Source organism: Neodiprion virginianus, chromosome 3 (genome assembly GCF_021901495.1).
Source record: "Neodiprion virginianus isolate iyNeoVirg1 chromosome 3, iyNeoVirg1.1, whole genome shotgun sequence".
Taxonomy (NCBI): domain Eukaryota; kingdom Metazoa; phylum Arthropoda; class Insecta; order Hymenoptera; family Diprionidae; genus Neodiprion; species Neodiprion virginianus.
Window position 1 is genome coordinate 23,201,184 of NC_060879.1, and position 15,703 is coordinate 23,216,886.

Sequence of the window (15,703 nt, forward strand, 5' to 3'; positions counted from 1 at the left end):
GACATAAGTGCCGTTGATATTCTTCACTTAGACGAGATCACCGCATGTGTTTTCAATTTCGCATACAAGATAAACTCTACAAAGCATATGCTAGAATTAGCCGACTCGTTTCTTATGCACCTTTCCTATTCTATCTCCTAATGCTCTGTTTACTACATTCCCATAACAAGCTGAACATATTACGCAAGTGGTACATTTTTTTCGATACGTCACGCCGAGAATTTAAGAATTTGTTAACAAAACACACACAATCTTCCTACACGTAGTTACTTTCCTATCCCATTCTACTACTTTATCCCGTAATCGTTTGTTATGCTGCAACGTGTTCTATTTCTAACAAAATTGTGTACATCATCTTTCATTTAAGAATTATTGATGTATACTGCGCGTGACTGCTGATGGAAAAACGACTGTTTCATTCGCAATCAGAAAATTTGTAGCTTGGTTTTTGAACAAACAGTTTTTCATGTTCAGAATTACCCGTCTTCCAAATGTATCGAGTAAAAAGTCAACGGAGATTTATTATTTCAGTTACACGAAAGAAGTTTATCAATAAATTATAAGTGTAAGGACTGGTCGACAGACATTTGGTTGCAATTATCGCAAAATTTCTACCGTATTCCATTGTCTTTTTTAAATATTTAATTCGCAAGATGACATTTGAATGACATCAGCGAGTAAAATAATTTCGTTACAAGTATTTTCGTAATTTAGTCAAATGAAATTTCAATTACGCGGTTCGTCATCTTGAATTTGTAATTTCGAGCATCGTGGATACTTGAAATTATGCAATGAGCGTTAAAAAAAAACCTTTGGGGACAGAAGAATGCAGAAACTTGAATTGGAGGAAGAGACTACGAAGATTGACTTCGAGATGATTCGCGGAATGTCATTGAGTGTCTTGTTTTCTAACCTTAGTTATAAAGCGTGTGTGTTTGAAAATTTCGAATCGCTCTAATACGCTTCGTCAAAAGTGCGTGGTCAGAGGAAAGAAAATAAGGTACGACAGGAAGGGATAATACACGGAGAGGAAAAAAAGGCTCGTGAAAAAGAGAACGCTGCCAGTTCCGTTTGGTTTTCTTGTTTTTTCTCACCGCTGAATGCCCCCATGACGAATTTGCACTCTGCACTCTGACCCTACAAGTGGACATCCCCAAGGATCAAAGAAGAACACCAATGGCTGTACGACTTTAGACGAATAAAACCGGACGAGTTCGATCTTTGCAGCAGCTGTGCTGCCGGTTTCATTTTGAAATTCATTCATCAGCAAGGCTTACAGTTACGGTTACTGTCATAAGGGGAATTCTGCATATTAAAATATCTACTCTCGAAGCTCCGAGTGCTTCATGTTTATAGAAAAAAATTTCGAGGGGTAGTCTTTCATGTTCTTAGGTTCAATTGTAATGATCGTTTTTGAAATTGTTATATAATATTGATTCTGTAGGGATTGGATATATGCGTTTATAGATTCTTTGTATTGTTTTACCCAAATTTCGTGTCACGATTTTTTCCACTTTCATCGGATTTAAACTCAAGGATTAAACGAAGCTCGATGTAAATAATTTTTTAATAAAATAAACCGTCATCAAAATGAATAATTGATTGTCAAGATACGAATTCCCAAAATTCATCCACTTTTTTCAGTCGCCTGCTCGTGTGTATAATATACCCACTTAATTTCCGATAAAAATTAATCAAATATTGAATAAAGGATTGGTCGACGGTTGATCGACAACGAATTATTTATTTCGATGACGGTTTATTTTATTAAAAAATTATTTAGATCGAGCTTCATTTACATATGTCTGTTTATCAGTATCCATTGATAGAAAGCATTTTTATTGAAAATACCGTCAACTGTTTCGCATGGATATCTCAAAACCAGTTCAAACGATTCAATTCAAATTTAGAGACTGTATTCTTGAATAGTTTATCGTCTTCGTTACGATCCCGCTTCTGTTTAATCACCATACTGTTTTTCTGTTTTTTTTTTTTTCATTCACTCGACTAAAAAAACTCATAATTAATGGACAAAAAAATAGAATTTCAACTTTAAACGGCCGCAGTTTTAATGAAAAAAAAAAGATCGATGGTAGGTCGACACTTATTTATTTATAGGTATGAAAGTGGGGTCGACTCGGGCCTATTATGTAGGTAGAATTTACAATATGGAGAGAGGTGGATGATGGTTTTAGGTGGGACGAACTTATTCACACGCTCGTCGATCGATCCGGTTCACCTATTTCAAAGGTTATGTAAAACCCCCGAACTCTTGGGCGCCGTCAGGAACTCTGGCGTCTGGTATACCGGACAAAAGCAGACTGATGGTGAAGCGATTTGGTGGCAAAGGTCACTCCACTGAAATCATTATCGTACCTATATCGCCGCCCGGCGACGATCAAACCCAAACGTCTAATACGCGTCTAGATGATACTAAGTATCCCAGATCTAGTGCAGTCAAGTCAGTCTTACAATTAAAGTCAACATTGTTCTATTCCTTCGACTCACAGATAGATGGATGTGCCGAACGCCGCACTCTCGACTTTATCTACAAACAAAATTTGTGTAACTGGCGTCTAAAATTTGAAAAAAAAAAACAGAAATCTGGGATTTCGCGTGATATATTTTTTTTCTATGGGTTTTTTTTTTTTTGGGGGGAGGAAAAAATTTAAGCAAGAGTTGTGCTTCTCACCGTCCCCTATAAGAAATTGTTAATTAAAAACCACGATGTCTTTATTAGTTTACTTACACGTCTTTCCAAGACGCGTTGACATTTCCATTCGTTATTTTGTTTTATTTTTATTTTTTCGTCTGCATTGAAAGTAATAGCTACAAACAAGTAGAAAATTTCTATAATAATGACAACATGAATAAAATTGAGTTTCGTCGATTAAAAAATTTGGTAACATAAATCTAATATTTCCGAATACATATAATTCGTCCCTACTTGACGGGCTGTAATATACGAAGTTTCGTTTTCATCTTTGTTTTCGGTAACGCTCCGGGCCGTTGCTTATTATATATCAAAAGCCTAGTAATGACAGAATATTTAATAGACTCTTGGAATCAAATTTTTTGTTCAGCATTGCACCTAAACCGATTAGAGTAACCCGTGTCAAAACTTCATCGATCCATTCATCGTGTCAACCTGTTAACTTTTTTGTAATATTGTATATTGTACTTTGTTGCGTAATAACTTTTACGACTTCTCACTTTGATAAATTTTTTTCTTAGCCTGATTTTTAAAGAAACCATCAGAAACATATTTGCTACGAAACAGACAACTTTTTTCCAAGTCGAAATCACGATCGGTAAACGAAAGCGTTTGTGAAAGAGAACCTGACAATATGCTCCTTCTATTAATACATGCCTGAATATTAAATACACTTATGTAAGATTTATAACACGATTTGTATAAATCAAATTATTTGCTTTTCAGCTGTTCGTACTTGTAACCCATTTCTCTTGTGACTCGTTTCGTTTTATCTTTGGATTGCTTTACCGATGAATCTCTGCGTTGCTTTGTGATAGAGATTTTCATTCAACGATTCCTCGCCAATGATACAAATGAAACAGCTGCATATCTACTTCTAACGACGATTAGTGTTTTTTCTTGAAATTCTTACGCTCTTCGGAAAGACGATTAGTGATCTGTAGAAACTATTTCTGAATGTCCCTTACTTCGGCCGTGACATCTATTTGTTTGCAAGTTAACATTTTATTTCGCTTAAAGCGATACCTTGAAAAATTTTCTTAAAATACAATTCGTTAGTCGGGGCCAAGAAAAACATCTCTTATTTTTCTGTGACCATGTGACAGCAAGGGGCCAGTTAGTACTGCCGCCTAAAAAATTAACTTTCATAGGATTTGGTCCCTAAAATAGGTATGATATTTTTTTTTTTGAGCAGACGCCAAATTCACACTGTATTTAATAAACAAATTGAGGGTGTGCTCGTCGTAGTCACATGTATCTAAAAAAAAAACAAAAAAACCATTCGTTCAACCTGTGGGTCGAAAAAATAAAGTTCATATCTAATTTGACTGGATTAATGTATACACGGGGTATTCCATCAGGAGCTCTCAATCAAGGCTGGAAAATAATTTGTTATACCTATTTCAGATTTTTGCACACGAAAGTACTGGTGTGAAAGTACAGTGAGAATAATTTCATTTGTCGTAGTTACTAGAAAATTTTAATTCAATTCGATTATAGTTGTAATATTTATACATTTTTCGGTTATTGCAAGACTAAATTTGATCGCTCAGTTTACGTCTTAAAATTAAATCTACGTCAGAAATTGTTGAAAAAATTTTAGCGCAGGTCTGAAACACTATATTCCGACCTTGATCAAAACTTCGCAGAATACCCCATACACGATTTTACTGTCGGCAAGCTGCCGCGGATGGGTGTCCAAAACAAGATCCGCGAAGAATCACGCAGATTTATTAGCACACGCGAAACTTTACGAGGCCGAGCACATACTATAATACATTAATGTATAGCCGACTTTCTTCCCTCCATCAAATATTTGATTATCCGTCTAGCTTACAACATTTATAAATTCATCCTATCTTGAACTTGATGTCTTTTTTCGTATCCCATTTTGTATGCTTTTGGATTCTGTCGGTGATCGATAACTGCGACTGTTACAACGAATTTTGTATTCGTGTTCGATGAGGAAAATAACTTGTGGAATCGTAATTCTTTGAAATTTGATTAAGAAAAAAAAACGTATAATTTTATGTGGATAAAAATATCTGAAAAATCTGTGGCGGTAAATGTTGAACACTTTGATCTATATTAAAAATCAGTGATCATTTATACATATGTAGTACGATGGTGCGAACGAACAAATTTTTGTACGTTCAATCAAAATTTTTACCATAGGGATATCAGTAGTCGTTGGAAAAGAAACAAATATGAGATACTGAAGTCCTAAAACTTTTCAAGTTATCTCCAGTAAAAAAAATTATTAGGTTATACGGTTGACAATACAACGTACATACACAAATCCGGACACGCATACATGTATCTAGACAATAACGATCAAAAATGATTCGCAATTTTTCAACAAGTGGAGATGTAGTATTAACTCGGAATGTTTTTTATCAGGGTTTTAGAGTTAACCTTTTTTTTTCTCATCGTTGGCGGGAAGTTAGGGATAAATCGGTCAGACGACTGTATCAAAAATTGCGAAGAGAATAAATTTATAAAACTGTTCGGGAACATCATTTTTGTAACACTTGTAGTGGGAAGTTTGACCCCGAGCACCGAAGCGGCCGATTCTCCAACAACTCCCAAAAACTTAGGAAATGTCGTAAAACTTTGAGGTGATGATCATTACCTAACAATTTTCAACATTACCTAAGGGTTTTTGAAGTGTAGGAGAATCGAGCGCTTCACGCGTACTTTTCGGTGCGGGAAGTTGAACTTCCCATGCAGGTGTTACAAAGTAGTACATTGTGTATCGAGGGTGGAAAAGAGGCGATTTTGATGAGTGTGAAGTTAGCTTTACAAGCGAATCGAGGACGTCCTTTACACGAGTCAAATCCCATTCCGTCCGTGGTCCATGTGATACTTTTTGTACGATCCTTTTGAAACACGTTATTTCATGCGTGTCAAGCAGGCGCAAAGTAGCGCGTTTCAGGGCAATTCGGAAGCGGGCGGAAAAGGACTTTCCACCCGCTAGAGGATCACGTACTTCGCGCGCATGAATCGTAACTTACTATTACGTTAATGAAAGTGAACGTAGATGAAGTAACATCTTTACTGTGTGATAAAACCTGATGGTGACTGAATTCGAATAACACAAACCATGATATTAAAATTTGAAATTTGGTTTTGTAATAAGAACGTTAAAAATACTTGAACTTTTGTATTTTTGATTAGATTCTAATGTTTTTTCGACTCGTCTTGTTCATCATAGAGATCTCCAGAGATCGCTCAAGAAAATTTTTACAAATAATTATTTCCAAAGTGTTTAAAAATTGATTTGTGTGAGTACGATACAAGATATGTTCCATAAAAAATTGCATGAGCACGTTGTATTTATACTTTTATATAAAAAAATTTTAAATGCTTTTCAGATAATTTGTGGGGATCTGGTCAGTGAGCAAATGAGTGGAAAAACATTAGTTGAATCATTTCGTTATTTAACTATAGTTTAATTATTTTGAACGTTCTAACTAGAAAACTTTTTCTCAAATTACACTGTTGTGTAAAAAAAATGAATATTTTTTTTTTACCTCTTATCATTATGTGGAATTATAATAGATTTGATGCTCTTGTATCGAAATATAGTAGTAAAAAATATGTAACACGTATACTTTTGATGTAATATTTTTTTAATGAAATGCTATTTTTGTTCACAAGTTATAATCAAAAACTAATGATAGCAACAGTATTTATTTAAAAAAACCTATAAAATTAAACAGTTTAAAAATTAAAATCGTCAGAAAATTTATCTACTAATCCAGCATGACACAGAAGCAACCAATAGACAACTTTTTAACGTACTGCGCGACATGAAATCACAACGAGAACTGCGCAGCGCATGCATAGGTGTGAAAACAACGTCAGCCGATATTTTTCTAGTGGCTATGTATGCACAGATGCTATTTGAATAGATTAAAATAGAGTAAATGCGAAAACAAAACACGACAAATTATCAATTTTGAGGAATAAAATAAAAAATCGTATCATGTAATATATACGTGACAGCAAAAAATGAAAAGCAGATATGCATAGATTCGGCACATTAAAACCTTCATATCTATAATATTTCTTTTTCACGGAGGATTTCGTTACAGAGTTGTGTTATTGATACCTTGTATGGCTTCTATAAACCGAATTCACTCAGATTCATTTTTATCACGTAGGAGGAATGATGTGTTTACGGTACAGACATGAAAACGTAGCTAAACGAAAACTAGGAATTACAATAATTTCGAGAGTTGATATTCGTGAACAGGATTGAGATTACGGTATTACAATAATTTCGTAAGTAAAAGATACGCTCACGTCGTGCTGCAGTGGCCACGCCAACCAAGGAACGCTCGGCTGTGCACACAGCTGATTGTGTGAGCATCTTTTATTCACGAAATTATTGTAATTCCGAATATTCGTTTCAGGACCTCAATATTGCATGAAAACAGTCTAGCGATGGTTCATTTTAGTCCTTATTCTATCCGGAATGGCGGAAGGTATCTCAACAATTCACTTTTTTGCCCCTGATATGAGTAACTTTTCTGAATTTCGCTATGAAAGAGCGATGCACCGTCGAAATTTGAACCCTTTCCGTCCATTTGTTTATTTAACATATTAAGAAAAAAGGTGAGTTTGCTCGGAAGGTAAGGGTAGAACTGTGGCATGACCTTAAACCGTAACTTTGAAACGCAATTCGAAGTGCGCATTAAAACCAACGAATAAAGACCCAGGGGCGCATGCGCCCAGTGCTCTTATCACCACATGTGATTATTATTATGGCGACATGTGATTCGGCGTTCGCCTAACTGACAGGTCGCCGTAACCTCAATGTCATCGTGTCGTATTTGTCGACTTTCTCGTGCCTTCGACGTGAAAAATATTACATGGGGTAAAGCACCCGTAAACTGTTTTTCGCTCGATTAATGATTTTAGTACTAGCTTTCGGCTCGCCTTTAGTTGGTATTGAAAACATTATAATTTTCCTAAAAACACATACTTTACGGGGATGCTACACAAAGTACAATTCCTTCTTTCTCATCGTCACTGGCGCAAATAATATCGCTGGAGATTCGACAAACGGTTTAACCGACTTTTCTAGCTTGCGATTCGGACGCGATCCGCCTGATTCTTTCTCAAAAAGTTATACTGTTTGCTGGTTGGCTAGACGAGCAGGATTTTGCAGGGGCAGGAGCAGAAAAGTTAGCGTGTGAAGAACATAAGTTGCCTTACCAGCAAAGTCCTTAGCGTTGGGATCTGCACCTCTTGCAAGAAGGCGTCGTACCTGGGCCTCGTCCCCTCGAATTGCAGCGACGTGCAACGGAGTTTCACCACGTTCGTTTCTACATCGACTTCTTGAGGCTCGGTGCTGCTCACTTGAAGTACTTTGGACGCTTACACTGCTGGGACTGATGCCTCCTGAATCAGACAAAACATAAAGAACAGGGAGCTATATCACATACAATTGTTTTTATACCTTGTGGTTTGAACAAATGATTATAAAATAGTAACGGAATAGTGCCAATAACATCCGAAATTTGTTTAATGTCATTATTCATTTTTAATTGAATCAGAAATTTCGATCTAAAAAAATTATACAGAAAATTTTTTGTCAATATCATCTTGAAGGATAAGATTTTTCTCAAATCAAAGCGCTAATTAAAAAAATCTTTCTAAAAACTATAATCCGATATGTTCATATCTAACCGAAGATAATTTTTCAAGTTTTTATTGAGTTAAATATCGTCTTTCACTGTTTACAGTTTCACACAGTTTTCGCAGAGCTCATGAGAGAATTTATCACACATGATTTGTAAAGAACTCAATTAGGAACAACATGAGCTATAATTCGTCAGAATAGGACGAAGGGTACATGTTCTGGCATTGAAAAGGTGATTCAAACGTGTAATTCAGCTGATATTGTTATCAATGTAATTTTGTTAGACGAAATTTGAGGGTGTCAAACTTTTATAAGTCTGAAAAGATATACTTTTGTATTAAATATTAAACTAGAGTAACCTCACTCAGGGTATTTGAATGCAGCAAAGAAAATGAAAGGAAAGATTTAAGAATTAAGAAATCGCAATGCTTTGTGCAGAAATCACACCAATCAGACGCGAATTTTTCATACATTATTTTAAACCGAACGGGCGTTTTATTCGGGAGTTGGAGAACTCTCGCCAAAAAAGGTGAGTACGCCCTCTAGTCATATTACGATTGAACATCTGTCTGTCAGAGTTTCCGGGAGTTGGCAAAACTGCGGCAATATCGGAGGCAGAGGAATAATTTAAAATTTCTGTAGGTATGTCGGTTTGATATTCGACGGTCTGTTGACACGGGTCGAATGACGAATTGTCCCGTTTTGCCCAGCGGGGTTTATGCATTTCTTACCCGATTCCTTGTCCTGCGAGGTCATTTGCAGAAGGAGGGCGAGCTGCTGACGCTCTGACATGGGCGCTGGGTGACCGCGGAACCCACCGTTACCGCCCCTGGGCCTACCCGCGGGCATTCCGTCCTCATAACTTAAAAAACAATGCTTAAAAATCACGAGAACAACCACTTGTCACACCGTGAACACCTCGGCTAAACGCGGGCTTTGGAACAGAAGTAAACATAACCTAGAAACGGGGAGCAACTTCACGCCACTTTTACTTTGCCAGCGGGCGCCAATACGCCAGATATTCACTGCTTCGTATACTCTGATCGGCCGTTCTCTATCTCACGATCACTTGACACAAGTTCCATTCAGATTATATGCTTTTACTGCCATCTAATTCGATTTCACGACGTAGCATGTGCCTTCAAAACGATAATATTTATAACGACAGACGAATGCGTAATATGACGCAATTAGGTTAACCCTCAGGTTGGCATCACTGTACTATTATTGTCGCTCGCGGGAAATTTTTAAACTCTATTCAACACGCTTGCATTGACAATCTCTTGTACGCGTATCTGCTATTCATCAATTAAACTAGTTAAAAAACGATTTTGTACAGTAAGCACCGTATTGTGTTCTCAATAATGATAGAAGAAATAAAATCGAACCCTTCTAGCGTGTGCCAGCGGTCAGATACGGTAAGTTAAAGGTTTTACAATGATTTCAGTAACATGAAAAATTATTTCCAGTCCATCGTAAAAATTATAATTAAACTCTTTGGTCAACTTTTCATCTATACATTGAGAGATAAAATTATTTATATTTAACAGGTTTCTACAGCACACTTCCTTATTTTAAATAACGAGTGAAGTAATTTTTCATTCAAAAGATTGAGTACAACAAATATATTTGAAATTTTTTTGGGTCGAGTGTAGTTCTGTAAATAGCATGAGTTGATATAATGGGAAGTAAAGGAACTTTATTGGAAATGACTTCCGAGGTTATAAGCAATAAGCTTGTAATATTTTCACAAACTGTTTTAATAAAGAAAACGGGTTCACACTTCTTTCGCGGTTTATATCTATAATATTAATATTTATAATATATGTATAATATATATTTATGTACGTGTATACGGTGATTTATGAACAGCGACACACATAATGTATAAAATAAATAAAACGTAACTAAGTAGAAATAATATACGCCGATTTAATGCCAATACGCTGCTACGATTGTTTGAACTATAGGTAATCGTACGGTGTGTATGTATGTACGACAAAGAAGTGCCTGTACAATACATATGTAGGCCGTTTCAGCCAGTATAACTTTATACTCTCGTCCATGTCATGATTTATAATTGCATAACGCAGTGATACTTAGTAATTACGAAAACACATTGTTCAATTATGACCGATTCAACTGCTACCTACAATCAATATTATATAAAATACACAGTAATTATTTTAATTCAAACAGACCGAATACATATACGTTCAGTTTTAATTGACATTTCCAATACTGCGGATTGTGCGCAATTATTTTTTTTCATACTTTTTTTCTGGTTGTTTTTAGTATCTGTCAAAATTGAAGATCAGAAGCGACAAAGATTTTCTCAAAGATTTCGCCGGTAAACCGAAAAACATCACACAAGCTATTATGTAAACATTATGATTTAATGACCATCAATCATTTCATCCCAAATTATCCACAATATTTTATATCAACAGCTGTTACTTTCAAGCTACATGAAGTCACACGTACCTGATTATGTTTAAAAATGTTACACTAATAATCACAAGAATAGTCATGATGGTGATGATGATGATAATGATAATAATAATAATAATAACAACAATAACAACAATAATAACATGATACACACATGGTAAAACGTTTTTTTAATATTATCTTATTATTATTTTATCATCTTTTAGTTGTTTGGATAGAAAATGGTATATTACAAGTACACAGTACCAATAGATTAGCAGAGAGTTCCGGTTACTCGAGAGTTTTAAATAAGTTCGATTTTAATCGAAACGCTACACCTGCCTTAGAACTTAATTATAGCAGATTACTGTTGGATAAGAGTCTTAAATTGTTCATATAGCGTTTACTTATAGAATAAAGAATTCGTATCTGTTATTACAGCACACTTATCAATAATCATTTACTGGTTAGTCCCGCCTTTTTTGGTCTGTTTGTGTATTATTTCGCAAACTTTCCGACAGCAAATGATAGACTAATTTTTTTCCCCCCTTCATTTTACTTCTTTTATAAATCGCTGTACGAATTCGAAAGACTAGGAGCCTTAGTCTAGGTAACACGTTAACGGTAAATATCAGAGTACATATCTACACATACTTCCTTGTTTTACGGTGAAACCATACATACAACTGTAAATGGAGTTTAATCGTGAACGTGCTTTCCACCCAAGGCACGGAAGTATTACTACCAAGGTGAAAACAAGATGTGGCATGAATTTATTTGGTAGTCGCCAAAGAAAAGTAATGAAGAGGGCACTAAGGCAATAATGTTAAACTCGGACAAGTCGTATCTTTGACCATGCGTGGAGGGTACGTATGTTTAATGACCAATTCTACGATTGTTATGATATTCATATCAGATGCTACCTATTGAGTTGAAAGATTAACTCAGTATTTGAGTATGTCTTAAAACAATAGCAGGATAATTGATTATCAACATCAAATTAGAGGGCTCAAGTTTTGGTGATAGTTTATGAAGATTGACTATCTTCTTGAGAAATGTACGTTCATAAATATACTACGTCGACAGACACACGCTCACAACTCACACACACAATGTTATCATATTTTTTAAATTCATGTTTTCATTCTTGCTTATCAGATAATTATTTTTTTTCTTTACTTTCTGGCTGTTTGAATAGAGTTTACTATAAATTTCCACGTCGATAATAATAAAGATAATAATAATGAAGGCGGAATAGTATAAAAATCAATATTGTACCATAAACAAAACAACACAGACGCATAAACGCCGAATTTACCTGATCGAATCTTGTGCAGAGAAGCAAAGATTGGAGTAACATGGTATAATGCTCTCAACCGGTTTTAATCATTACCTTACGAAACAGCGGCTTGTCGACTGTTGGCTAGCTGGTTTGAAAAATGTAACGGATCAAGCTTTTTGCTTTGCTATATTTTCATAATATTGCGTGTATAGATTTTTGTATTAGATAATTATTCGCAAATTGAATATTCATTATGTTTACAGCGAAGTTGAAATAGAAATGATTAAATACGAGTGGACCAATCAGATGAGAGATTGAAGAAAAAGTATTCTCCGTGCTCTTCGAAGCTTGCATGTCATTGGCTACCTCTAGCTAACGTGCAATACATGAATCTAGTCGTTGTTACAATAATTGATAAAACTCAGTTGCCTTTCTTTCATGGAACAAATAATAAAAGAGATTGCTCATCAATTACATTGGCTATTAGAATCATTATTTAAAGTTTACAATTGTTGAAATTAATAAGTAAAATTTCTGTGTATGCGCACTAGCTTATGAATTAAAAACAACTCAGTCGTTGTCAGGTTAAATTATTGTAAGCAGCCTAGCCTATAGACTAATTTAAATTTTTTATCAAATTAATTCTAACTATGAAGGCATTATTAGGCGAGCTGTCACAGGTACCTAGATTCACTAAAGCAATAGCATCGTGTGTGTCGGGTAAATTGTTCCTTGATGTCATTTGGTTCCTATAGCACTCGATAAAAAATGCCTTAAATAGTTCAATGACTGGCTCAGGTTCTCAACACTTACAACTTGATCACTGTTAACTGACGTAATCAAAAATAATAACGATCCATCCGAAATAATGTGTTTAGTTATCTATAATCCGAGTTTAAAATTATATATTCAACGGTTAAAATAATTTATTAGACCTATTAACGCTTTCGCGATATTTAATGTAAGATTAATGTTGTAATATCTCCATAACATCTAACCCCTCGCATGGAATGTCTGTTAATTTCTAAAACATCGAGTTCGGAATTTTTGATAGAAAGTATCGTTTAGGGCTGAGCATATTTTAATTTATGAAGAGTTTATAGTTCAAAGAAATTTTTTATAGGAAATAATTTAATCGGCCTCCTGAATGAGACACGCATTTCAGCCATCCGTTAACAATCACTCATATTTTTCACGTATGACGTGTGAATTACTTTCAATCATCTCATTTTGGGAACACAACGTATGTAATGTATATAATTCAAGTAGTAAAATATATAATATACCTATTTTATATGTAAACATACGTATACAGAGAGGATCTTTTGAAACTTGTACGTTTGCACATGCTGTGCTCAACGAGGGGCTATTCAATCCCGAGTATACTCACCTTTTCCTACAGTGAAACTTCCCGATGGGGGACATCTTCGGGACTAAGAATATTGTCCGTTAGTGAGGAGTCTCCGTTATTCAGAACAATATTAACGTGTAAATTGTGCTTCTAGAGATTTTTAGACTGTCCGTTGTAAAAAGAAATCCGTTGTTGGTAGGTGATTGTTAAGAGAAGTTTCACTGTGCCTCATGGTAGTTAAGAAGCGAGTATACTTGAGAGTGAATAGCTCCTCGGTTCTCAATTTGCAGCGGTTAATTGAAGATGTGCAATCACTTCGAATAATTCGAAAAGTCCATTTCGAAAGATTCCCATGGTACGAGTGAAATATTAGTATTTTATTGCTTCGCATCTAAGAACGGAAAGCTAAGTGGAAACAAAGAATATTCAACCCTCAATGAACGAAATACAATTTATACAAACGTTTGAAGAGAATAATTATATCTACATCAAGTACAAAGCTGTCAAATATTACTGTTTTTACAATCACAAAACTAAAACGTTATATGAAATTACACATCAGTCACGCATTTAATAATCTTCGTATTGCGAGATGTGATAAGTGTACATTGGCATTATATTATTTAAATAAAAAGAATGGCACTCATTCAGTCGACCACATTATATTTTCCAATAAGTATTAGATTAATTTCTTTTGTAGATTTTGCCGTCCAGAAATAGAATTCCTAGTCATGAGCAAATGTCAATTCAAATTATTTGTTTTGAACAATGTTCTTTTTTTGTTATTAATTTCTAGCTCTATAGCCACAGTTTTGTTTCTACCAGTCTTTTCTCCTTCTCCATACCTAGGCAATTTAATTACTAACAATCGTCATTATGAACCCTGTTTTCATTTCTTTTTATTTTAGGTTTGGTTTTTCTCAACCAATTTTCACGCAATAGCTTGAACCGTAAGCTGAATCGATCTTTGTTTCAAACTTTTATATTATGGCACAAACAAATTTGGCATAATTTGATTCATCATTCATATCATTCCAGATTAACAAACGGAAGACTTAATTAAAAGGGTTTCGTTCTATGATACTTTCTTCAATTGTTTTGTTTATTCAGCTCAAGCACATTGCTTTTGAATCACGAGCGTAGACTATCCTGGCCTATCTGTAACGAATTTCACTATCTTCATTCACATACGAACATAAGTTACTGATATTATATTAATTGGTACCGCCTTGTCGATAACATTTCACATCATGTTTTAATGAATCAAAGAACATAATAATTTGTACTTAAATTGAGTTATTCTTTTTGACAGAATAGAAGAAAGGACATAGTCGTATGAAATATGTTCTTCCTCCTATGCACGTTTTAACCTATGTCTTTCATACATCATAATTTGTAAACATATTTTAAGTTACATTATTTTTATGTATTTATGACATGATTATCATGACATGTGACTAATTCGCATCAATAAAATTAGACGCTAGTATGCCGACAGCTTATTTTCTTTCTATACATTAATCATTGAATGCTATTCGTATAAACAAGATAACAGTGAGCATGTGAAGACAGTATAACTTCTGTGACAAACATTACCCACATAAACAATACGCACAACAAGCGTAATTAATTGCGGAGGTTGTTATTATCTGAATTCATAAATGATTCCATTCAGTCAGTCAAAGTAAATGGAAAATTTCACAGTTCAATTATGTTCTGTTTGTCAGACGAAACTATATGTCATGGGCTCGAGACTCTTACCTATTGACTAACCATAGTATTATATAATGTTACGTGTGTATGAATCAATTGCAAGACTTCGATAGACCTTTTTGTTTCTTTTTTCATCATCAATTAGTGACTGGTAATGTCGTTACGTACCGAATAAATGAGTAGAGATGCGAGTAGAGAAGCTACCACACTTTCGTAGTATCGACAGTATCCAATATTTCGAATAATTGATCATGTCGAGACACGTAACATTTTTTTCAAATACTGATCAACCTGATCATCCATCGCTACTGCTGCTTGAACTGGGCGTCAGTTGTTTTAGTTTATGGCCGACTGATGTTGCCTTTATATTGGGCATTACTGTTGAAGATGGTTCAGGGATATCTGTTCTTTGCTAAAGTCTCCACAGGCTGGATTTTCTCGGCATAGGTACAGATCCTGCTAGACGAATCACATAAATAGATAGTATCATTACAGCAACACAATTATATAGATGAATTTTTCTTATTCTTTCTATCAATTCCATTTTAACGAAATCTATACATT

At 34.8% G+C, this 15,703-nt stretch overlaps 2 protein-coding genes across 13 annotated transcripts in view; both read right to left on the reverse strand.

Annotated features, from left to right (window-relative positions):
• LOC124301162 (ankyrin repeat domain-containing protein 12) overlaps positions 1–9,531 on the reverse strand; it is a 46,919-nt gene extending 37,388 nt beyond the window's left edge. Inside the window, exons 1-2 of one of the 2 annotated variants that reach the window (XM_046755902.1) lie at positions 9,095–9,531; positions 7,937–8,122 (exon numbers count right to left, since the gene is read on the reverse strand). In XM_046755902.1, the coding sequence (XP_046611858.1) occupies positions 7,937–8,122; positions 9,095–9,212 (304 nt within the window). In that variant the 5' untranslated portion in view covers positions 9,213–9,531. Of the gene's footprint in view, positions 1–6,246; positions 6,272–7,936; positions 8,123–9,094 lie in introns of those variants that run through there. The other variant, XM_046755903.1, reaches the window with a different exon arrangement.
• Positions 9,532–9,883: 352 nt separating this feature from the next.
• Positions 9,884–15,703, reverse strand: part of LOC124299833 (uncharacterized) — a 130,369-nt gene continuing 124,549 nt past the window's right edge. For 10 of the 11 annotated variants that reach the window (XM_046753221.1, XM_046753224.1, XM_046753218.1 and 7 more), the window contains one exon: positions 9,884–15,598. In XM_046753221.1, coding sequence (XP_046609177.1) covers positions 15,552–15,598 — 47 coding nt within the window. In that variant the 3' untranslated portion in view covers positions 9,884–15,551. The remainder of the gene's footprint in view (positions 15,599–15,703) is intronic. The other variant, XM_046753220.1, reaches the window with a different exon arrangement.